This window comes from Eleginops maclovinus, chromosome 15 (assembly GCF_036324505.1).
Source record: "Eleginops maclovinus isolate JMC-PN-2008 ecotype Puerto Natales chromosome 15, JC_Emac_rtc_rv5, whole genome shotgun sequence".
Lineage (NCBI taxonomy): Eukaryota > Metazoa > Chordata > Actinopteri > Perciformes > Eleginopidae > Eleginops > Eleginops maclovinus.
In genome coordinates, this window is record NC_086363.1 from 14,405,739 (window position 1) to 14,430,527 (window position 24,789).

General features: G+C 40.1%; 1 protein-coding gene across 1 annotated transcript; it reads right to left on the reverse strand.

The window, feature by feature from the left end:
• Positions 1-242: 242 nt before the first annotated feature.
• Positions 243-21,525, reverse strand: opn8a (opsin 8, group member a). Its single transcript, XM_063902381.1, has 4 exons — positions 21,311-21,525; positions 13,040-13,333; positions 5,697-6,022; positions 243-808 (listed from the first exon to the last, which is right to left on the reverse strand). Exons 1-4 carry the CDS (start codon positions 21,381-21,383, stop codon positions 467-469), a joined length of 1,035 nt encoding a protein of 344 aa, XP_063758451.1. The 5' UTR covers positions 21,384-21,525; the 3' UTR covers positions 243-466.
• Positions 21,526-24,789: the final 3,264 nt, after the last annotated feature.

Below are 24,789 nucleotides of genomic sequence, written 5' to 3' on the forward strand. Positions count from 1 at the left end.
GAGGACATGGGGACAAGTGAGCAAAGCCATAGTACTACAGGCTAAGTTCTGGAAATGTGTATTTGTTACTTGAGTGCAGCTATCAATTGTCCTTTGCTACGAAGGAAGCGTTAGTGTTTAAGGGACAATATTTTTGTAAATCACATGTATATCCCAAAACAAAGGTAAATGAATTTGGGAGTTGCAACATACTCCATAAAACATTTCAGCAGCTGTATCCATGCTAGTAAAAATCGAATTCCAGTCTTTTACCTAAGCTAAGCTAACTTTAGGCTTGCTCTATCTACATCTAATTAACCAAAGACATGAGATGGATAATGATTTTCATATCTAATGCTTGGCAAAAAGCAAAACAAATGTTGTTCGTTTAATGTCTACTTATCTAAAAGCAATAATATAAGACTGGAGTCTTATTACGGCCCAACGACTATCTGAATCCTAGTCTGTCTAAAGGGAGAATCTCCCATTATCCCACACAGGTTTCATCAGTCTTGTTTTCAAAGTTGTAGGAGTCTGAACCTTTTACCATTTGCTTTCCAAGTTTCCTGCCTTCAACAGGTAAATTCCTTCGATGAGAACAACAAACAATCAGTCTCTGGAGGCACAGAAGCTCTTGCCAGGAGGTACGCTGGAAGATGAAGTATATGAAAGGGTTGAATACGGTGGAGCTCTTAGCAAAGAGGCAAGGTAACATGCTGATAAAGGGAGACATGTGGCCCTGCTCCCGTGAGTGAAACATGCTCCAGTAGCTCACAGCCACGTAGGGGGTCCACGCAATGAAGAACCCAGAACTGATCATCAAAGCCATCTGAAATAAGAAGAACAGATCTAAACACAAGTGTAGGGAGGAATATAGAGAGAATAAAATGGTGGTTTGTGTGCAATATGTGGCTTCAATAAAGACAAGAGGGCTCAGTAAGAGATTAGAGGGAAAGCTGGGGAAAAAGCTAAAAAAAACGCCATCTTGCTGAGGGTTCCATAAGAAGATCAAAAACACTTTCATGTCTGTACTTTTACATATGTAGCTCCCACCAGCTGGTTGCTGACTTTGTTTCTCACGTGAGCTTTGTCCAGTACTAACAGAAACTAATTATTCAACATTATCTGCTATTTACAGCAGGGAGGCAAATAAGCGTAATCCTGAAAAATAATGAACTAACACCTTAAATTCTTTCAAGCCCTGGTGAAACAGTGGTGGTTGATGGTAAAAATGAAATGTTGTGAAGTCTGAAAGATAGAGGTTACCGCGTCACATCAAAGAATAAAGAACAGCTGGAATTCATTGCTTGAGTCCATTGTGGTTATGACGATAAGAAAAGACAGCATGTCATCATTCTGGCAGGTAATTGAAATAAATGAAGACTATTGAATTAAAGCAGTCTATTCGGCCGTGAGGGATTTGAATATCTGTCACATTATCTAAAAAACATGTGTATACAATTTGTAATGAGCAAGAAAGTGACAGGTTTATTTATTAGCAAATTCCCATTCCCAATTCCCCATTGCTTTTTATTAAGAGACATCATTAAAATATTCCACAAAATCAATGTTGTCATTTTCTGATCAAACACTGTGTGACTGATACCAAAAGAGTTCATTTGAACTAAGGAAGCTGCATGTCATACAGTTAAAATTATATATGCTTTCAATATGTGCACTCAAGTGAAGTACTTCAATTTGCTGTTAAATGACTTCAACACAGTACTAAGAGCGGTTTAGTGGCTGTAAAATAGCTGTTCTAAGATTAGAGCAATGTATTCCACTTATAGAACACTTAAACAATACCTTGTGAGGTATAAAGAAAGATTGATGGAGTGAAACGGATAAAAGGCCATCAGGTTGTTTTTTTTTATTCAAGGGTCTTTTTAAGTCAAAATGCGGGCAATCAAGCGCAACTGATGAATGCCCAGGATAAAAAAGCTAAAGTGAAGGACACAGGTTCAAGTAACACACTCACTCAAACACGCGCTCAATAGCCATATCCAGAGGGCATCTACACAATTAAACGTGTTGTGTTCACAGGAAACCAGATGTGTAAAAGTGATGACCAGTGGCCGACCCTGAGCACTTTGAGCATAATCTGCAGATCAGTGAGACACTTCCCTTCTAACCTTTGTCAATACCTCAATAATTTTTAGTCACATTGCTTGCAGCCTGACCAAAGATTCAAAGATAGAATTACAATGAAAAGAATTATGACTACGCCATTTCATATTCTGTACTTTCAAAATGAATTCAATGCACGCACTTTGACTCACTCATGAATATGCACTTACACACACTAGCAAATGCACACATGTGGACATGTAATTAAATCCTTGCAAAGGGCGCGCACTGGGGGCTTTTAGATTAGGTGAGGCACATCCAATCAACCTTACAATAAAGTCAAGCCATTTCGAAGATATGATAAGAGATAGATTTCGGCAATTATCACACAAGAGACCACTCTTTACCATTGTTTTCTTTTTTGTAGCACAGTGTTGGTGATTAATATAGTGTGAATCCCATATAGACATTTTCTACTGCCTTGTGAGAGGTGTGAATTCAATGTAAGTTGATATTCTATATTTCTTATAAAAGAAAAACACATTAAAATACCAAAACGAACACTTATGTTACATCTATACATTACATATGACATATGACTCTTAAAAAACAGCCATATCGAATGTAAGGTAAACGAAAAAATAGATCCAATGAAATACACTTTACTGCATTTGCTCCTGTTGGAGTAATGTAAGTTGTGTTCTCAGTCCAAGGTAATTACTTAAAACCAAATGGAAAATGAAAATACACATACATATGACTTATTCCTATGTACTGCCTTTGAGCCAAAGGCTTAAGGTAGCATGGAGACAGAAAGCAGGCGTAACAGCCAGCATGGCTCTGTCCAAATTAACAATGATAATAAAACTGATTGATTAGCACGTTATGTAAACCACGACATGTTGTGTATACAACAAATAGTTAATTGCTGCACCCCTTTGTTGACTGAGCTAGTGACTTCCTGGGGTCGTTGCTGGTTGGCTAGCAACCTTACACTGATGACAAGATGATAGCTGCAGAAGGGAATTCTAAAATGTCCATTAAGGATAAAGTACAGGACTTTTTAATTTGAGAGAGCCTGACTTGCTGTTTCCCCCTAAAGTCAACTAATTGTTCTCGTAATCATTGTCTCTAGCTTTATCTTAAGTAGAGACACATGAGAGTGTGGTTATTTTTGTATCTATATTTTTGCAAAAGAGGGCGAATCATTTCTAAAATTGTCAAACTAATCCTTTACAGTATTACCTCCTAAGTGGGAATGAATGAGCTTGGGGCTGAGTGCCACTGACAGCATAGTGAGGTCATTATGTGTTGATGAATGGGTGCTGATTACATAAGAACATTCTTTTTATTAATCTTAAAAAAGGCAGTATGCAAATATCTGGATTTTGTGAACGCGAGAAATTTGCGGGAATTTCTGAATATCAGACATGAGCACACATGACATACTCAACTGCCCCAAAGTTCATTCATTCACAATGAACTTTGGCAGCCTGTAAGGCATAAGGTGAGTGACTAGTGCTGAGTAGGGAACAGTTGAGGGAATACAGAGGGGAGCTCAAATATACAATAAAGTTCTTTAGTAATAATATAAAACGCTAAAATATACAATACTGGAAAACCTGAAATTAAGTTGGAGGATTCTAAGCCCTTGGTTACAGACAAGCATTAGACCCCACTATATTAACCTACATATCAGCAAGTTACTTTCACTTTGTTGTCATTCTGAGTTTCATTTCAGTTTATTTGTTTCTCTTTGTATTTGTTTGTATCTCTGTGTAGTTGCTCTGTGTCTCTTTAGTCATTTTGGGTCTCTTTCTGGTTAGTCTCTACGGGTTCCCTTTGAAGTGTTTCTGTGTCTTTGTTAGGCCTCCTTGTGTCTCTCTGTAATCATTTAATCTTTATTCTTGGGTAATTTTGACGCTTTCCTTAGGTAATTTTTTGTGTCTCTGGGAGAAGTTTTGCAGGAAAAGCCAGTTGGGGCCCTGACACGTTGGGCCTGTTTCTCTGGTTGGCCTGGACAGTCATCCATCCATGTTGGATAAGGGGGATGTTGATTTACATTTTTGTTCATTCAACGTTAGTTTGAACCTTGAACGTTGTGACCAATACAGTCAGGTACCCCAGAAAATAGACATTGATTAAGTTTACTTGAGTGTCAACAGTCTGCTGGTAATGGCATATACTTAGTCTTAATTTAGTAGGCTTAGTGATTGTTGGGTGAGGTCTTTTCATGGGATTTTTGGTTCAATGGGATCCACGGGCAAGAAATCCTTGGGTGTACGTTAATTGGCCTATGTGTGTATTGACTAGAAAAATAAAGCCGATAGCTGGGAATCATCAACAATATGTATGAACATGGTCCTGTTGTGGTGATTAGTGCTACATTTTACATTGCAAAACTGTTTTTCTATACTGTATGAAATCGTCACGTAGCGGCCACGCTAAAATAACGGCTTGATCTTTAGAAGAGTGCTGTTTCAGCTTACTCTATGAGTGAGCAATCTATATATTCTGTCTTTATCCAGACAATTAATAGTATCAGAGTAATAGAAGCTGCCCTCCTGTCCATCATTCTTCCACACATCAAAGGGTTTTTATCTTGTTGGTGTCTGGACCAGCTCAGTTGGCTAAGCAATAAGGAAATATACAGAAATGCAGGCCACATCCCTTTAGCCTCCTTCCCAGGGGCCTTCACATGCAAAGCTATAATTTATTCTTCATTTGTCTTGGTTGTTTGCCTAAGCTGCTTCATGTGATGGCGGAAGCAGAATCAGCAGGTGGTTATTTACACCAACTAAATTGACTGTGTCAATGTTGTCAAAACGATCCAGCTTATTCGGAAATCACTTTTATGTCAACATTCAAATAGATGTGTTCGCCTGTCAAACATTATCCTTCGCCCAGATAGATCCTGCACAAACCCTTTGGTTATTGACAAATGATTATCCCCATGGTGTGATGGGATGATGATAAATATTCAGCTATCTATACATATTGAAATAATATAAGATAACAGGCTGAAGATTTATAGTATTTTTAATATATGCCTTCCTTTGACAGCAGACACAACAGGAAGAAATAGGCAGGGCTGCTGTGACAAAGCTTACTTCGTTATATGGAGTTACAGCTTTGGGTCCTGCTGAGAAATTGCTCCCAGCTATGAGGATTATTCCTAGGGAGTTTTCAGTGAATAAATGTATCTGCATGAAGATACAGTATACATAATATATATATATATATATATATTAAATGCATTTGTTCCATTGTTTTTTGTTTTTTGTATTTCAATTAATTCAGAAAGTGGAAGAATACAGTTGTGATTTCATTTGGGTTTCTGTTTCTTTTGCTTTGTTTTTTTTGTGTCTATTTTTGTGTTTTGCATTAATTTGATTTAAAATGTCTCTTTCCCTTACCTTTGTTAAGCATATAATTATTTGAAAATGACCAAAGTGTGTGTTTCTTAGAGTATGTGTAATAATATAGTCCCGCACAGCTTTAGTCTTTAACTACCGTTAAGGAATAAGGCATTTTTAATCACTATTGGGATTTCATAAATTAATGTTGTGTGAGATTTTTTGCTTCATCACGATTTTCTATTGAAAAAAAAACTGACAGTGTCATTACGTAATTGTTTGCCTTATACTTACCAGAGTTATTCTCTTCTCAACACTGCGATATTGCAAATCGTTGCTCTGGATGGATTGGTAGGTTCTGTGCAGCTTCCACGCAATACCAAAATAGGTGAAAAGGATAACTAGACAGGGGAGGAATGTGCAGAGAACAGACATAGCAATGATGAAGGTGGAGTGGTTCAGGGAATCCCCATAACCGGTCCAGTCTATCGAGCAGGCCAGTCCAAACGGCTCCGGCCCATAGCTGCCCCATCCCATCAGAGGTAGCGCTGCCCACAGTCCGGAATACAGCCAGATCCCGCTGATCACAAAGCTGATGGTTCTCCTTTGGAACTTGACACCTGTGCACAAGTGAGGACTCCATTACTCGCTGAAGTGTAGCGGTGCAGAAGCATTATGATTTAGTTCAGTCGGAGACAAATCTATCTGATGGGAAAGGTTCTGCTCTTTGAGATTAAATAATCCAAGCATAAAACAGATTATGGGAGAGCTAATCCCCACACAAACAGAACATTACGTTTTAATTAAAACAACAATGCAAAGCACATGAGGAGATTTTTGGGAGGGAGCTGTGGCAGTATTAGCAGTTAGGTGGTGAGGTTGTTTACTGTTACATATTGACAGACCAGGAATGTCAATATGTAACGGAGCATTTAAAGTGAGTCATTAAGTAATGGATAATGTGCAGCGACGCAGTCATTCTGGGGAAAAGAACACATTCTACTGCCTAGCAACAGCTGAAACTGAGGCAACTGCAACATTACGTTAAATGACGGCTTAGCTGATGGAGGTTTTCTGAACGTTAACTGCCAAAATCTGTTCACATTTTCTTTTTCATTAACCGGTCTTTAAACACAGCCATAAGGCAGTTGCAAGGCAAGGCAAGGCAAGGCAAGGCAAGGCAAGGCAAGGCAAGGCAAGGCAAGGCAAGGCAAGGCAAGGCAAGGCAAGGCAAGGCAAGGCAAGGCAAGGCAAGGCAAGGCAAGGCAAGGCAAGGCAAGGCAAGGCAAGGCAAGGCAAGGCAAGGCAAGGCAAGGCAAGGCAAGGCAAGGCAAGGCAAGGCAAGGCAAGGCAAGGCAAGGCAAGGCAAGGCAAGGCAAGGCAAGGCAAGGCAAGGCAAGGCAAGGCAAGGCAAGGCAAGGCAAGGCAAGGCAAGGCAAGGCAAGGCAAGGCAAGGCAAGGCAAGGCAAGGCAAGGCAAGGCAAGGCAAGGCAAGGCAAGGCAAGGCAAGGCAAGGCAAGGCAAGGCAAGGCAAGGCAAGGCAAGGCAAGGCAAGGCAAGGCAAGGCAAGGCAAGGCAAGGCAAGGCAAGGCAAGGCAAGGCAAGGCAAGGCAAGGCAAGGCAAGGCAAGGCAAGGCAAGGCAAGGCAAGGCAAGGCAAGGCAAGGCAAGGCAAGGCAAGGCAAGGCAAGGCAAGGCAAGGCAAGGCAAGGCAAGGCAAGGCAAGGCAAGGCAAGGCAAGGCAAGGCAAGGCAAGGCAAGGCAAGGCAAGGCAAGGCAAGGCAAGGCAAGGCAAGGCAAGGCAAGGCAAGGCAAGGCAAGGCAAGGCAAGGCAAGGCAAGGCAAGGCAAGGCAAGGCAAGGCAAGGCAAGGCAAGGCAAGGCAAGGCAAGGCAAGGCAAGGCAAGGCAAGGCAAGGCAAGGCAAGGCAAGGCAAGGCAAGGCAAGGCAAGGCAAGGCAAGGCAAGGCAAGGCAAGGCAAGGCAAGGCAAGGCAAGGCAAGGCAAGGCAAGGCAAGGCAAGGCAAGGCAAGGCAAGGCAAGGCAAGGCAAGGCAAGGCAAGGCAAGGCAAGGCAAGGCAAGGCAAGGCAAGGCAAGGCAAGGCAAGGCAAGGCAAGGCAAGGCAAGGCAAGGCAAGGCAAGGCAAGGCAAGGCAAGGCAAGGCAAGGCAAGGCAAGGCAAGGCAAGGCAAGGCAAGGCAAGGCAAGGCAAGGCAAGGCAAGGCAAGGCAAGGCAAGGCAAGGCAAGGCAAGGCAAGGCAAGGCAAGGCAAGGCAAGGCAAGGCAAGGCAAGGCAAGGCAAGGCAAGGCAAGGCAAGGCAAGGCAAGGCAAGGCAAGGCAAGGCAAGGCAAGGCAAGGCAAGGCAAGGCAAGGCAAGGCAAGGCAAGGCAAGGCAAGGCAAGGCAAGGCAAGGCAAGGCAAGGCAAGGCAAGGCAAGGCAAGGCAAGGCAAGGCAAGGCAAGGCAAGGCAAGGCAAGGCAAGGCAAGGCAAGGCAAGGCAAGGCAAGGCAAGGCAAGGCAAGGCAAGGCAAGGCAAGGCAAGGCAAGGCAAGGCAAGGCAAGGCAAGGCAAGGCAAGGCAAGGCAAGGCAAGGCAAGGCAAGGCAAGGCAAGGCAAGGCAAGGCAAGGCAAGGCAAGGCAAGGCAAGGCAAGGCAAGGCAAGGCAAGGCAAGGCAAGGCAAGGCAAGGCAAGGCAAGGCAAGGCAAGGCAAGGCAAGGCAAGGCAAGGCAAGGCAAGGCAAGGCAAGGCAAGGCAAGGCAAGGCAAGGCAAGGCAAGGCAAGGCAAGGCAAGGCAAGGCAAGGCAAGGCAAGGCAAGGCAAGGCAAGGCAAGGCAAGGCAAGGCAAGGCAAGGCAAGGCAAGGCAAGGCAAGGCAAGGCAAGGCAAGGCAAGGCAAGGCAAGGCAAGGCAAGGCAAGGCAAGGCAAGGCAAGGCAAGGCAAGGCAAGGCAAGGCAAGGCAAGGCAAGGCAAGGCAAGGCAAGGCAAGGCAAGGCAAGGCAAGGCAAGGCAAGGCAAGGCAAGGCAAGGCAAGGCAAGGCAAGGCAAGGCAAGGCAAGGCAAGGCAAGGCAAGGCAAGGCAAGGCAAGGCAAGGCAAGGCAAGGCAAGGCAAGGCAAGGCAAGGCAAGGCAAGGCAAGGCAAGGCAAGGCAAGGCAAGGCAAGGCAAGGCAAGGCAAGGCAAGGCAAGGCAAGGCAAGGCAAGGCAAGGCAAGGCAAGGCAAGGCAAGGCAAGGCAAGGCAAGGCAAGGCAAGGCAAGGCAAGGCAAGGCAAGGCAAGGCAAGGCAAGGCAAGGCAAGGCAAGGCAAGGCAAGGCAAGGCAAGGCAAGGCAAGGCAAGGCAAGGCAAGGCAAGGCAAGGCAAGGCAAGGCAAGGCAAGGCAAGGCAAGGCAAGGCAAGGCAAGGCAAGGCAAGGCAAGGCAAGGCAAGGCAAGGCAAGGCAAGGCAAGGCAAGGCAAGGCAAGGCAAGGCAAGGCAAGGCAAGGCAAGGCAAGGCAAGGCAAGGCAAGGCAAGGCAAGGCAAGGCAAGGCAAGGCAAGGCAAGGCAAGGCAAGGCAAGGCAAGGCAAGGCAAGGCAAGGCAAGGCAAGGCAAGGCAAGGCAAGGCAAGGCAAGGCAAGGCAAGGCAAGGCAAGGCAAGGCAAGGCAAGGCAAGGCAAGGCAAGGCAAGGCAAGGCAAGGCAAGGCAAGGCAAGGCAAGGCAAGGCAAGGCAAGGCAAGGCAAGGCAAGGCAAGGCAAGGCAAGGCAAGGCAAGGCAAGGCAAGGCAAGGCAAGGCAAGGCAAGGCAAGGCAAGGCAAGGCAAGGCAAGGCAAGGCAAGGCAAGGCAAGGCAAGGCAAGGCAAGGCAAGGCAAGGCAAGGCAAGGCAAGGCAAGGCAAGGCAAGGCAAGGCAAGGCAAGGCAAGGCAAGGCAAGGCAAGGCAAGGCAAGGCAAGGCAAGGCAAGGCAAGGCAAGGCAAGGCAAGGCAAGGCAAGGCAAGGCAAGGCAAGGCAAGGCAAGGCAAGGCAAGGCAAGGCAAGGCAAGGCAAGGCAAGGCAAGGCAAGGCAAGGCAAGGCAAGGCAAGGCAAGGCAAGGCAAGGCAAGGCAAGGCAAGGCAAGGCAAGGCAAGGCAAGGCAAGGCAAGGCAAGGCAAGGCAAGGCAAGGCAAGGCAAGGCAAGGCAAGGCAAGGCAAGGCAAGGCAAGGCAAGGCAAGGCAAGGCAAGGCAAGGCAAGGCAAGGCAAGGAAAGGAAAGTTTATTTATATAGCACCTTTCAACACAAGGCAATTCAAAGTGCTTTACAAACATAAAAGACATTAAGAGCAGTACAAAATAAAGGGACAATGAGTCCATACCGTGTTCCCTTTAGTGTTTACTTCCTGTCTATATTCTTCAGCTGATTTCTCTTTCGTCCAGCTCACTGAGTGTTCAACCGCTTTCCTTGTCTTGAGTTTTGTTCTTGTTCCCTTTTTTATTTATTTATTGGGGACAGTTTAAACATCATACCCAAAGAGTTGTGCTCTCCACAACAACAACAAAAATGTTTTAAAAGTATTCCACAGTGTTTTCAGATTTTTTTCTCACTGTTTTTGGGCCACAGCTGACGTTTACCCGACTTCTTTCTGCGGATTGATATGACAGCAGTCCTTAGCAGCAGTCTGCTACCAAAAAGGAGCAGACCGCTGAGTGTCCAAATCGACCAATCATAATCGGCTTTTCAACTACGCTGTGTAATAATAAACGATCAATTCTGGAATATATACATTTTTACGTATCTTTTTCTTTTTTCATGTGCAAATGTTTTCAACTAATACTATATCAAGCTAATGCAAGTGTGGTAATAGTGCTCCATCTTACTGTAACACAAAACCAAAAAACTAAAACTTGTACAAAACTTCATTTAGTTTGCTACCCAGCCCATGACCTTTAACAGCTGACTATAAGCACAGAAAAACAGCTGACTATAAGCACAGAAAAACAGCTGACTATAAGCACAGAACTTGTTCTAGATGTGGCTGTCACCAAATTTTATTTTAGCAACAATAAAAAGGCCCTCCTAAAAAAAAATCACTTTATGTTTAGATGAGCGCTTTATTCCAAAGGATTCCAATGCTTTACCGTGCGTTCAGATCCCAGTTTCCGACTGAAGCTGCTATAAAACGGCCCTTTATGAATTCGGGCCAACCTCCTCAACAACCTTTCACGTTTCAAATTACTACCCTATATATATAGGAACAGTAAATCATCAGTTGTTCAGAGCATTATTTATATAGAATACCAGTGGATGGTTTGATAGGTTTTTCATAGCTAATTGGGGAGCTGTACTGTAAACACTGCTTCCTACGTATAATCAATTGTGTCAACAATAAGAGCTCAAAGCTCCGATTTGTATTCTTCCAATCAGCAAGCAACCTACCTCCAGCTGATCAGATATAACCATATGGATTTACACTTCTATCTAAGAATTCATTTCAAGCAATCTGGCTGCCATTTAACACAAAGCTCAATCCAGCGCTGACTGTTCCACTTCCAGCACAGCCACTTTATTCCTTGTTGTGTCAATTATCGTGGCAGGCTCTTATGTAGGTTTTTCTTTTTTTATATTTCATTTTTATTATGTTATTTTATTATTGTTGACTACTGAAGGCTCACAAGGAAATATATCTGCATTAAATTTGCTTCAAAAACTGAAATGTTGACTTAAGTTAAATGTGTCAACAGATTTCACATAACTGCATTAGATTAGTTGAAAGCAATAATAAATTAATAGGTTCAACTTAATATTATTATTTATTCTCAAAAAACAGTTTTATTTTTAGTATTTAGTTTATTCAGTGTATATAATATATACATATTTATATATGTCGTAATTGTGTGCGTTAGGAGCTGATATTTAGGTGTTTATTTTACTTTGTCTATTTCTGTCTGTAGATTTCTCCTAAATTCAACAGAAGTTATATCATGCCTACATTTTGCAAATATATTAACGTTACCACCAACTGGAGGATTTCATGGTGATACCTATAATTACATTTTTCTACATTCACCTGTTCTGTCTATATTAGTTTCTTAATTATTGTTTTCAAACCTTTTAATGATGATGAACAGCTGGCTGTCAGCTGATTACAGTTGGCCCTAAGACTAAAACCACAGGACCTTGTCTTGCCTAAAATACGCAATGCCGAAGTTGCCATTCGATTGTTCTTACAGTAGGTTCAATGTTCATTCATTACATTATCTTTAATTCATTCATTTCAAGCCTCAAAAGGCCTTTACGAGAACCGAGGACAGTACACATGACCAACACGACCTGGACTTTTGATCAGCTGCTTTTGTAATGCATTCTTAAATAGACCCTTTCACTGCTGACGTCATGATCCTGTCACAGTTTTCACTGCAGTGACAACAAAGGGAATACTGGGGGCAGAAAAATGTTTACCCCTCTGCTACCACTGCTGCAGCGTTGAGCCTCTGGTTGACGTCAGTTTCTTTCCATCACTGTATCGCGACCTGCGTTATTATAAGAGCGTCTTTTTTATAACTCTTTCTTTCTTTTTTTGGTTTAAGCTATAGTCGTACAAAGAGTTATACACCCTCAGTACTTCTTTAATATTCTCACTTTGTTTCTCTATTGGATGTGTAAATCCGGAAAGGCCATTAAGTACTGTGTAGGGGTTAGCCAATCTGGTCCAAGTAAATAGTCTTTAACTCTCGTTCAAGTTATTGACCGCACATATTGCAAGAAAGGCACAATTTCTGTAGCTATTGTTCAAATACAAGCCAACAAAACAAACCGCTATTGGCTAAGGTTTCCAGATAATTATTCTGCCAGCGCATTCTGAACACAAATATACATCACTGTGTTTACTTAAAAGGCTTTATGGTATTTGAGTAAGGATTTGCTATAGAATACTTGTAGTTGGCTAATTGTGTTTGGCTGATTTCATTCTGTTATTTGCCTTCCCACTTTTATACTGTACTTTTGCAAACACCCAGACTCATACAGAGAGGCAGGCTGTTTTTAAAGGTTGGGAGGCTGTTGCCTAACTGATTCAAGCAACAAGGTCTAATGTGTTCAAATACCTACAAAACAGACTGAACAAACACGAATTACACTTACATTAATTTGTAGCTTTCTAGGTAAGACATTAGAAACATAAACATTTAATTTGACTGCAAGGTTATTTCCTGCAGTTACCAGTATCATACTGGATACCATTAATTGGATACATATCAGTTAATCAATTAGTTCTAACAATCAGTGTCCGAACTACGGGGGGACTCGGGGGATCCGAGACCCCCTGAACTGACACGAGATCCCCCGAAAACCTGATTTGGGAAATGTTGGGGGGGTCTCTAAAATAGTGTTTTCGAGATCCGCGCTCTGAGTGAAGCGCAAGAGCAAGCGCCCCCCCCCACAATTGATTGATGAGTTTCTGTTTGTTGTTGTATTGTTTTAGTATATATACTTTTTAAATGATATGAATCATATTTTACCTATTTGTGCAGCTTCATGTTTATTTTATGTTCATTTATTTTTTGAGACTAATGCCTTTTATGTATTCACATACCTGGGCATAAAGCACATTTTGATTCATGCAAACTGGTTTTCAATAGAAACGCTGTGCTCTTTGGATTGAGTCCCTGCAAAAATGTTTCACCTGTTTTGGGGGGACTTCCTGCTACCATGAACCTGATCATCCCCATCACAGCCAGAGTCATGATACTTGTAATGCTGAAGATCATGCCCATCAGGCCGTAGTAGAGGCAGGTTGTGTCACCTCCAATCCAGGCATGGTTAAAAGATGAAGAAATGGACAGAGGATACATGCTGAGGGCCATGCCGATGTCCGTCAAAGCCAGGTTCACTGTCAGCAGCTCGGGAGATTTGAGCAGGGCGAAGCGACTGGCTGCGCTTACTAGAACTGCCCCATTCCCAAAGAGAGACAGGACAGCTGCAGTGGAGAATAGGATGCAGAAAAATGGCATTTTAAAACAATACTTTGATACTTAATGATTCAAGATATGGTCAGAAATGTACACTTAAACATTCAACATTTTCATCAGAAAATGAAGAGATACAGTGTTGACGTAGATGTTATTTTTTGTAAGACATCTACTGAAATAAGCATGCTACCCTCTGCCTGTTCTTTCTTGTAATACCACCTTTACTTCTTTAGTTGATAATGAGTTATTGTAGTGTCAAGTCGAATACATAAAAGTCAAGCTGTTTGATGGCTTGTCAATCAAAGGCCTAGTCTTTCTACATTTTGATAGTTTCTGGATACCATAAACTTAAAAAAATAACAACTCTGTAGTAAGCAAAAGTCCTGCATTAAAAATGCAACTGAAGTAAAAGTAAATATCACCAGCAAATGTACTTATCTTACATTTAAAGTATTACATTCGTACCTAAGGCATAACAATCTAAAATAAATAATAAGAAACAAACAACCCAAAAATGTATTTAAAAATGATTACAAATTACATAGCTGTTTATAGATGCAAATACATTGTATCTCAATCGGCTAGTTGATAATCAAATAAGTTGGTTTTGTTGGCTTAATTTATTCATTTTCAAAAAACATCATATTGATATTATGCAAAAATCTTTATTTTTAAAATAAGCTGTAAGCATAAAAGTACAATATTTCCCAATGAATTGTTATAGCACAGTACATTCTCTATACAATTCGAACACCTGTCTCAGCTGAAGTCAAAAGGCAGCGTTAGCAACAGTACAACCGCTCAGCTTGAGGTAAGGATGCTTCAGAGGGAACATTGTGGTGGTGTAATTAAGCTTTGAGTAGGGCCATTGAACCCTTGAGAGAAGATGTTTACCAGCTTCTCTCTATTTGTGTTACTTAAATACACACTGTCAACATTCAGCAGCTACTTATTTAAAAATGTACATCTGACCTGAATAGCAACAGAAAAATGAACACTTCAATTCCTCTTCACATTATTATGCTCTCCTACTTGTCCCCTTTTTTTCCCTGTGTTTTTAATCGTGAAAGCAGTAATTAATTGACTCATTTTCAGTGTTCATCACATGGAAAAAAAGATTACTTAATGTTATGTAAAGCGAATGTGCTTCAGTTATCTTAACAAAGACCTTCAGCTGTGATTTATTGCATGCAGCATCCGAGAGAGTGTTGTGCTCTTGGCACCAGTCTCCATTGTGATTCAATATTATTCTTAACAAATAAACAACATCAAATTCTCGCATTCTTACAAACATAAGGATTTGTCAGAGCGTATCTGTTAGATTCCCCATTGAGCATCACATGCTTACTTTCTATATACTGTATATTTTTATCAGACAGCGTAAGGACCTAGTTGTGTTTGAGATGTTCTGGTTGTTATTATTTTAAGGTCTGTTGCCTTGAGCTGCTTGCCTTGGTCCAAACCCTATTACAAAGTTGACATTCTGTCTGATACCAGGCAACTGAGGCCCTATTTCAGTACTTGTGACCTCCATTTCCAGTAAACTGAACAATTATTGCTGTTCTTCTGATAGCGGTTGCTCTTTTTTTTTTTTTTTAAACCCTCACGCACACTTCCGTTATCATAAATCATGTGGTTTAACTCCAAACACTGAGCTCAAGATAGTGCTGAGGCTTGCTCTTTATAGGATGTTGAGACAGGTATACCAAATATCATAAATACACTGCTCTTTATGTTTCCACTGCTGCTGCCATGCAACAACTGACACATTTAACAGATGCGCATGCATACAATTTCCCCCCCAACAACAACGTTTTTTCTTTCGTAAATGTTTGTCTGGATGTATATGAGAAGAATGATACCACTCTCATATGTGTAAGGAAAACGTGAAGCTACAGATAGCATCCCGTTGGGAACAAGGGAAAACAGCGTAAATCTTACTAAGCAAAGAACAAATACCAACCAGCACCTCAAGAATGAATGAATAAACATATTACCTCTTGTCTGATTTAATTGTACAAAAAAATGAAGAGTAAAAGGCTCTTGTGTTTTGACAGGAAGCTAATACGACTACTCACAAACAATATGAACTGTGTTAATCATTGAGTGGGGAATAGACTGCTTTAAAGGTTATAATGGAACAACAATGGATAAAACCCCTCAAACAATGAATTGGAACATATCAATTCAAACACTTTGGTTATTAATTCATTATCATCAGGTATTCATAATAAAAAGTGAATGATCTGATTAATTGCTTCAACAAATTTAACTAATCGTATATTCCATGTGTCATGATCCTAGTTTTGTGTCTGTTGTTTCCAGTTTTATTTTAAATGTTTTCCCCTCTTGTGTCAGGTTTAGCTTCACTTCCTGTCTGAGTTTCCCTCCTGTGCCTGATTGTGTCATTGTGTTCACCTGTGGCCTCTCCTCCCCTCTCCAGCTGTGTCTTGTCTTGTGATTACCCTTGTGTATTTAATCCATGTTGCCCTTTTGTCTCTTGTTCGTTTGTCGTCGTTTCCAATCTGGTCATGTCCATGTTCTGAGCCTTTTCCCGTCTATGTATTTTTAATGTCCTGTTTCCCCCTAGTTTAGTATTTTCGTGAACAGCTTTTTAATAAAGCCCGCTTTAAGTTCAAACCCCCATACTTGCCTCCCCTTTGTTTACTGCACTTGGGTCCTATTTCCCCAACCTTGACACCATGTTAGGCAGGTAAACAGATATTATGTGACATATTGCAGAATACATGTTTACCCCTTTGCTGCAAAGTGCTTACAGAGTATTAGAGTCTTAAAATAGAATTTACCATTAATTCAGATTTGCTGCTATGATAATGTAATAATGTCTCCTCCATTAGAAAGATTGGTTGATGTATTCTGGGTTTAGCCTGCTTTATTTAAAATGTTTCCATTACATAAGCTTATGACAATTTGAATGACATGCATGCATTTCTTTTGCTGATGTATGTTTAATTATTAAACAGACCTTTTAATGGTGAAAAGGCAAGCAAGATTTTTGTCCCAAAGTAGTACTAATTGGCTCGACTCTCCCTGAACCTTCTAGAGACATTATTGAACTTTCTGTCACCATTACAATAAAAACAGGCATCAGGTCAGGAGTTTGTGCAAAAGATAACATCCTCTCCCTAAACCCATCATGTGCTGTCTCTACGGAAGCATCATCTAGTGCATTATGACCAGCTGCATTACTATGTGGTTTGGGAGCTGCATCTCCTTCAACCGCAGGATCCTACAGCGCAAAGTAAATGTTGCTGGGGTGATCACTGGTCCCTCACTTCTTTTCCTCTTGGACATTTACAATACCCACATAACCGCCAAAGCCACTAGCAATTTAGTGTGACCCCATCCCTCACACTGTCTCTAAGGTCTCCTCCAGGAGGGCATAGGGAGCCTTCGCACACTCCGCCAGAGCAGGTAAATCCCTTACACATCATCAGGGTGCTGAACTCTCCCCACTCTGTCTAAAAGAATGTTTGTAGCCTGCTCTTCATCCCACACAATCACACAACATAATATTTGCACTATTATATATATTTGTATCCCTGTTTTTACTATATTTTTCATATTTTGTTTTTTATTCAATTACTTTTTTTAAACCCTTGTTGTATTTGATTATAATACTTGTGCAGAACAACACTGTGGTTTGAGTGATTCAGCATTTTAATGCTCTAAATGCCCTGTACACATATGCAATATAAACCATAAACAGCAAATGCATTGATAGTCAGTCTATGCATTGATAATGCGTGCATGTACGTTTCCTTGATAGATCGGTATTATTATTTACAAATTATGATGTCTTGTGAATCTGTAAGCACATCAATATTATTACACATTTTAGGCCAAATGTCATAGTTTAGGTACACACTGTCCTGTACATTTAATCTGAGTAATTCTTATACAACTTCCAATGCTTGGATCTGAAATGGGGGGGACACAGCAATTATTATTTTAATTATTAATAATTGTTTTCTCTAGGAAATCCCGTGATGCCTGCAGGTTCTTTACAAAAAAATGTCAACAAACAGAAATGTTTCTCAGAGGTTACAGTGATAATGCTCCACGTTATTAAAACTATAGCTGACACATTAAAGCAAAATGGTTCTGCAGAATGTGAAATTTAATTTGAATCAAGCTTCAATCAGACTACAATTATAGTTTTCTTCTTTACTTTAAATATTTGTATGAGGATCATTTATCTGAGGTATTTAATTTGAAAAACAAAAACAAAGGTGAAGGAAAAAAAGCAATGAAAAAAAATGCATTATGATCTAAAAACAGAGAAAAAACTGATTGTCAGGAGGCTGTGTTTGTCTCTGCATTTAATTCCAAGCCTCTTCACTCGATTTAGGCGCTTAGCACTTAGGTTCCTTGTGTGCATGCTTATGGGTATCATTATACTAAAAATCACTAATTCATTTGCCTTCAACCATTATTCAAGGATGAAGTGACAAAACATGCGGTGGATTGTCTCATAAGGACAGTCTGCTTAAAATCATCCGTTGCTTCAGGCAGGAAATAATCTATTGTGGTTGTGTGGGAAGCAACACTTAGAGCAGAGAGCCATCTCCAATGCATTATGAATGAACGCCAATCACAAACAACCGATATTTTCATGCCTCTAGTTTCAGGATCAAGTCTGCTTCCTTAGACAACTCTTAAAGTCACATTAATTGATTTTTCTGTGGCACAATGGGTGGGGGGAGATCCACAAGTTGACTGACAGGCTACACAGCCAGATGTTTTTTGTATTTGGCAAACACATGTACAACCAGAACATTGGGAGCTACATTTGCATCTACTACAGGTGTTGGAATTGTCTTTATGTATATACGCTTTATCTAATTAATTATACGCTAAATTATCTGGGTCTTAAGTGAGTGCCCCAGCTCTGGCAAATGACTAAAACAAAGAGAACACATATAGATCTGGTTATTTGAGAAAAAATAAGAGCAAATCTCAATTATCATTACCAGCCTCATGCTTAAAATTAATACGTTGATGCTGGGCTTGTAGCGAACAGTGGGTTTTGATATTTATGTCTGTCTATATTACAGAGGAAATAAGGTTTTGTTAGTATTTAAATAGTGTTATCTAAAATTGTATTGCCTGATATCTATAGTGTTTGAATATTCTTTTACTTTTTATGCTACACTACTTTACTATTGCAGACTAAAGCTTCCATCATAAAACATGTTGAATAATAAATGAAACAATGTATGTATGGTAATGTATAAACAAAGGCTAAATTGTCATGAGTAAATGTGGAGATTCATTTGAAATAAATACATCAGCGAAGACATATGTAATAATGTATGCATTTCATTTCGCTATTTAATGATATCCTCGTCTGTTCATTTCACTGTTCATTTATCTCTCATTTCATTCATTTATGTATTCATCCATTCAAATGTGTATTTTAGAGGCATTTCGGAATGCCACCGATAGGGGGAGCGTTTAGATTTTGAGCTGCATTGGGGAACGCAGCTGCAGTCAATTAGCCTCATTAAAAACATTAGCTGGCTGAGAAACTACTCCGTTTTTCAGGTAGCCCCGATAATTATTGTTTATGTTTATTAGAGAGGTAGGTCAATTCCTACATTCGCTAAATACACGGGTTGTCCTTCAGCTTTGTATTTTTTGGAGTAATAAGGCAATGTCGCTTGCTAACTCCGAATGATAACAGCACGGAGTGACACTAGCTAGCTACTAAGGAGTTACCTCGAAGGTAAAATACAATGTAAATTAAGCTAGCTAGTTTGCTGTGGTTGAAATGTGTTAAATGTGAGTTATGTCTATTTTGACTTACTCAGACCATACGTTATGTTAAGTGTGTTAATATTTCCACATTATGCTGAAATAATGCAGTACATAGTTATGACGGATATTTTGTGACCAGTTTCATTGGAAATTGTATTTTTAGGAAGTCTACTACGTCTTGCTTTCTTACTGGTATGAGTGTAGGCTAGTTGTACAACATATAACTGACATTTGGTGTTTTTTATTGTCATTTCTCCCTTAATTTTTTTAATAACTATTTTCCATAGCATGGAAGTTGTTCTGTTTTGTTATTTGACAGTATAGAGGGCATTTTTGAAGAACAACAGACTAAAAGCACTTCTCTACATGGTAAAATGTTTACCTGACTTGGTTGGCTTGTGGGTTTTATTCTATATGACAGTTGCTGTTTCTGTATGACTAACGTTATTGTATATGAAATCAAAGCCTCACCACCTGTAGGGATTTAATCTTTGTGATGTGGTTTTCACAGCAGGTGGCGAGCGCACAGCTGTTGAATTTTGACTAAGGAGGATATTTCATAATGTAATATTCTTCATTTTCTTCTAAAGACTGACTTAAACCACAGCAATGTACTAAAGCTTAAAAGACCATTGATTTGGGATCTCTTTGACACAGTATGTGTTGAGTTTCTTGATTCATATAAAACATCGATGGACATTTGAGGTAAATCCATTTGCTGAGTGAACATGTGTCCCCAGTGACAGTTGATCCCTATCTTACCCTAGATCTCCTAACAATGGCCTTTGGACTGATGCTTTACCTGGAAACTGGATTATCTATTGTGGTTTACATCATGACATCAACACCGAGACAGATGGCAACCCAGATGACCAAGTCCAGACATCGTTAGATCAATGCAAAGTGAAACCAGCAGGAGAGAAGTTTATGGAGCTGTCGTATAGGAGGTAAACATATACATATTCTCCCATACATGTGAGGGCACAAAAGGATTTAACAGCATTAGGTCCTACTTGAGTCATTCTTTACATTCTATATCACCAAAGTAGATAGTTTCTAGTTTGGATTATTATTGTGTATGACAAAAAAAGAGCATGGGTACAACCGACCAATATATTGATAATCAATAACTTTGAATCAATTTCTTGTTCTACAGATTTAATCGTTTGGTCTTTAACTTCTAAACTTTTAATTAAATTTTGATATTAAACCGAGAACAGAAATTGTCAAAATGCACGGGTTGGATCAGTTTCTGTGCAACCACTGAGTGCTATCTGATATATTGAGCCAGATCCAATCCTACATTTTTCGTCAGCTTACGCACGGCTGTTTTCTTTTCAGTGAAACCTTCATGCACAGTAACACATCAACTGCAGCCGTGGTTAACTCTCCTCTGTCTTGCTACATACGTCAGAGATGGTCTGTGTAGGAGGAGGGGTTGCGCACCCCACCTGCCAAAACAAAACGCACCATAAACAGTGAAATGCAATGCAGAGAATCTTATATATTATTTACCTCATTAAGGTGCACTCTTTCAGTTACATCTGTGAGAGTGTTTTGCTTTCATGTATGGTGCAGGGTTTCACCGCTTAAATTCGTTCAGGCTAATTAGCCTGCAGCGAAGCAACTGACAGTGACAATTGACTTAAAGTTAATTGGGTGGTTTGAGTGTCAGCTTTTTAGGAGGAAAGTAAATCAACTCAAAACAGTAGGGAACAGCTTGGATGCATGGCATTTTTTCCTTATTGCAATGCAGAGCTATGTAATAGCTGTAATTAAGAAAATAAAAGATGGGATGCGATGTATATATAGTTCCTTAATGTCAAATGACTGAAATAGAGATCAGGGGCAACAAATCTTTACCAGGACTCTTTTAAATGTTTTTCAATGCATTGGTGTCAAAAATCAACAATGTAGTTGCTTAGAAGAGACATTGCCCACTTAAATACTATGTTTAAGGTCCTGTGTAAACACACTCATGCCCGGCTGTTTCCTTATCCGTTTCAATGTTATAGGAACGAGGATTAAAGCAAACAAAGGAGCAGTTTAATTAAGTCTTCATTAAGTGCTTCTCTGTCACAAGTTATTCATGGGTTTAAGCTTCATCCCCACTGACATTTCAAAGTGAAGCCTAAAAATAAATCCATTCAAGCTCAAACTATTAATTCTATTAGACAAGAAAATCAATTAAGTATTGTACTCACCAACTATCACCAGGTAAATCCCTGCACATAAATCTACAGTAGGGGACAGTTTGGACATGTATTTCTCATCCATGCTTCTCCAGTCTGTGTGGTAAAAACACACAGTGAAATGACTTCCAGTAGAGAAAAAACCCCCCTCCTTTTAACAGTTTCTCCAGCCTACTCCCTTTTGTACCTGCACTGAATTTTGGAAAGACTGAGCTATTTGTGTGCTCTCTCCTCTGACAACCCTCATATTAGTTCGGTGCGATGCAGCCTCTGACAAGTGTTATACATGGATTAACCTGCCACATGGACAATTTACTACACAATATGGTACACAGTGGCACACATAATCTCCTCCACCCTGACACATGTGTGCCACCCCCCCCCCCCCCCCCCCACACACACTCACAGTCAGACAGAAACCCAACCATTGCTAATTCAACAATCCTTGCATGTGACATGTTGTTCATCACATTCACACACACACACACACACACACACACACACACACGCGTGCATATATACACAGAGCACTTGGACACTTGATTTTTAAAAGAGAATTACACATAATGTGTGGAACAATCCTTTCATCACTTTCACTTTTTATCTGTTACATCATTGTATGAATCACACCCCAAGTAAATTAAAAACCAAATTAGGTTGTACTCACAACAGCAAGTCTTAATTATGAGGAACAAATAAGGCGCTGAAGCTCTATTTTCTATTATGTTTTTGAGTGAATTGAAGATAAAATGGAATGGGATTAATATCTTTCCCGGGGGGATTTATGGTGGAAATCAGGCCATTGTCCAACAATGAATATAATGACTGTGTGTGTGCATCTTAGTGCATGGGGTTTGACATGGATTACAATGTGCCTATTTTATTGATGAATTTTAGTTTGTTGTCTTTCAACACTCGGCCGAATATCTGCATCATTTTGAAGTTGCAACTTTTTCAAGCACTGGAATTAGGAACATCAAAGTTGTAAGGCTGTGTAACAAACAGAATATTGTGAATTCCCTTGAAGTTTTAACAGTCTTTTATACCCACTCAGGGATAACTGAACTGTTGACCGTAGTAAATATAGACTTAAGCATCTTTAACTGGCACCTTCTCCGCATTTATCCCTGAGAAGTTCACACCTATGTGTGAAAAGGCCAGTGAAAACACTTCACTTACTTTCTCCAAGAGTTATAAAAATGCAGTTCATATATGCATGATTGCTGTGACCATGCACGGTGAACATACTGTTCCATATTATTCCACGCTTCACTATGGAAGTGCCATATTCATCTCTGGATGGGCATAAACATGTTAGGAGAGTCTTTCTTTAAAGAGCTGTACATAAAGATTTTGTTCAAGTCTAATGGACATTTTCCAGTAAAGATAATAAAAGTGCTGTCCTTTATTTATGCTATTTTTGTTTGTATTAAGTGCTTAGTCCTACATTTCTGTGTTCAAATAAGATGGACGTCATATCCCTGATAATACATTTCATTTTTTGTAAAATGATAGGTTTCATGTATAATGATACGTTATTTCACTGTACTGTTGTTTGTAAAACATTGCAAAAGGTTTGGCTCGTTATATTGAAATCTTGCATGAAACATTCCATACAAGCCTTGATTATATAAAATGATTCTGTATGGGGGAGTGCTATTTAAAAGAATGCGTTAAGAGCAGGCCCCAGCATAGAGTGTCACGTATTGCTAATGGAGTGGGTTCAATGTGAGAAAAGGGAATGCTGTCAGCTGTGTGCATGGATGAGTGTGTGACTGCAAATAATTGTGTTTGTGAGTGTTAGTCAATATCTGTATTTGCCTGTGTTGTCTGCATTAGCAGTTCTGTTTGCTGTCTTTGAGTCGTCAAATTAATAAAAGGAGGAATATCAATCTTTACTTTACCAGCAAAATGAGTAAGAAACAATGTAAAATAATGCTCTTCTGTAGCCGCACACAGTCACTTACTTGCATAAAAGCTCACCTGCACTTAAAGGTCGATAAATACAAATAGGCCACAAGAATGTCAAATGTTGTTTTATTTTTCTTGGCATGGCAATATAAATACAAACCCCATGGATCCATGTGGCGATATTGAAAGAGTCATGTGGTGATATTGATGTGGACGCCAGTGAGTTCTGGATAAACCCCTCTGCATGATATTTTTACACAAAAAGTAAGGAAGATTATTTCTATTATAGCAATACTTATTGGCAATAAATCTTATACGGTTGGAAAGCCTGTTTTCTTACCTTTCAAATGGTTCCACATTTGTGAGGAACATGCATTTGTGGGAGGAGCAGCTGAGTATGTGGGTTGCGCCCATGTCCTCTGTAGCGTGGGAGAACTCATGGAGGTTGAAGACCAATCCAGCTGCTGCTTTCTGCAAGCTGCAGAGGCCTTGAACTAAACGTGTGTGTAGTTCTATTCTGATACAATCTTCAGAAGTTTGCATTGGTTTAGGTTATTACTTCAGTGGAAAATTGCTTATACAATTTTGTGCTTTTGTAAACCATTTCTGGTTAGTAATTCTGTACTTCACATTGCATCTGTGGCACATCAAATTCATTTAAAATAAGTTATAAAGGCATTTCAGAGGTTTTCTGAATTTGTCCTTGGTGTCATGTAAATGTAGCTGGTAGATAGAGCATTTGCTGCTCTTCAGAGACTGATATATAGATTCATAATATTCTGTTCACGTTACACCCTTTTTGTATTGACTGTGCGTGTAAAGGCATAAGAAATGCAAATATTGTAATGATGGCGTGATGGTTCATAAGTGATGCATGCAATTATGCATTTTCCAATACTAGACACTTGTACCTAAAAAAAGAAACACCATTGAACGTGTTCCCTATAAATGAACAGCCCTGAGGCTAGTATACAATAATTTCTTGGAAGAAAGACGTTCAATAAAATTATACTTTCCGTTTTAAAGATTCCAGATTCCGACAGGCATGCTGTAATCATAACATCTATAATCATATCTAACAGGCTCCTGCTGTCATGGGGACCGATGAATAACGTCAATTTTTGCGCTCTAATCATGACAACAATACACTTTCTGATGTAATTAGCAATACAATAATTTTAGGAGGGAAGAACAGCAGGCAGCAGCTTAAATAAACACAGCCGTCTAGTTACTGCTGTGGGCATGGCAACCGAAGCTGTGCAAAGCTGGTGTTAGCAATGTTACTTGCTTTTCACTAATGTGGTTCCATCTATAAATATCATATTGGTTTATACTAAACTGATTAGTGAAATTATCATTAGCTCAATAAAATCATATAGTCTGTTTATTGCTCCTAAATGTGTACTAAAAGTCTGTTGTTTTAATTGAAAGGAAATAAGGCTTCTGTGACGTGTATGAACAATAACAGTTTAATGTCATTAATGTCCTTTTCACACATTTTTTTGTCAGAAGAGGAATCAATAACATCCCCGCTGGGATTTGCTCACCACTCAGACTGACAGGGAGTTCATTATCTTGCT

What these genes read in the sequence shown, in the direction of transcription:
- opn8a (XM_063902381.1), bottom strand. Translation starts at nt 21,383, where the DNA reads ATGGATGAGAAATACATGTCCAAACTGTCCCCTACTGTAGATTTATGT. An exon ending in GATTTACCTGGTGATAGTTG is followed by an intron (nt 13,334 to 21,310) that starts GTGAGTACAATA and finishes TCTCCACTGCAG; the next exon opens with CTGTCCTGTCTCTCTTTGGG. An exon ending in AGGAAGTCCCCCCAAAACAG is followed by an intron (nt 6,023 to 13,039) that starts GTGAAACATTTT and finishes ACTTGTGCACAG; the next exon opens with GTGTCAAGTTCCAAAGGAGA.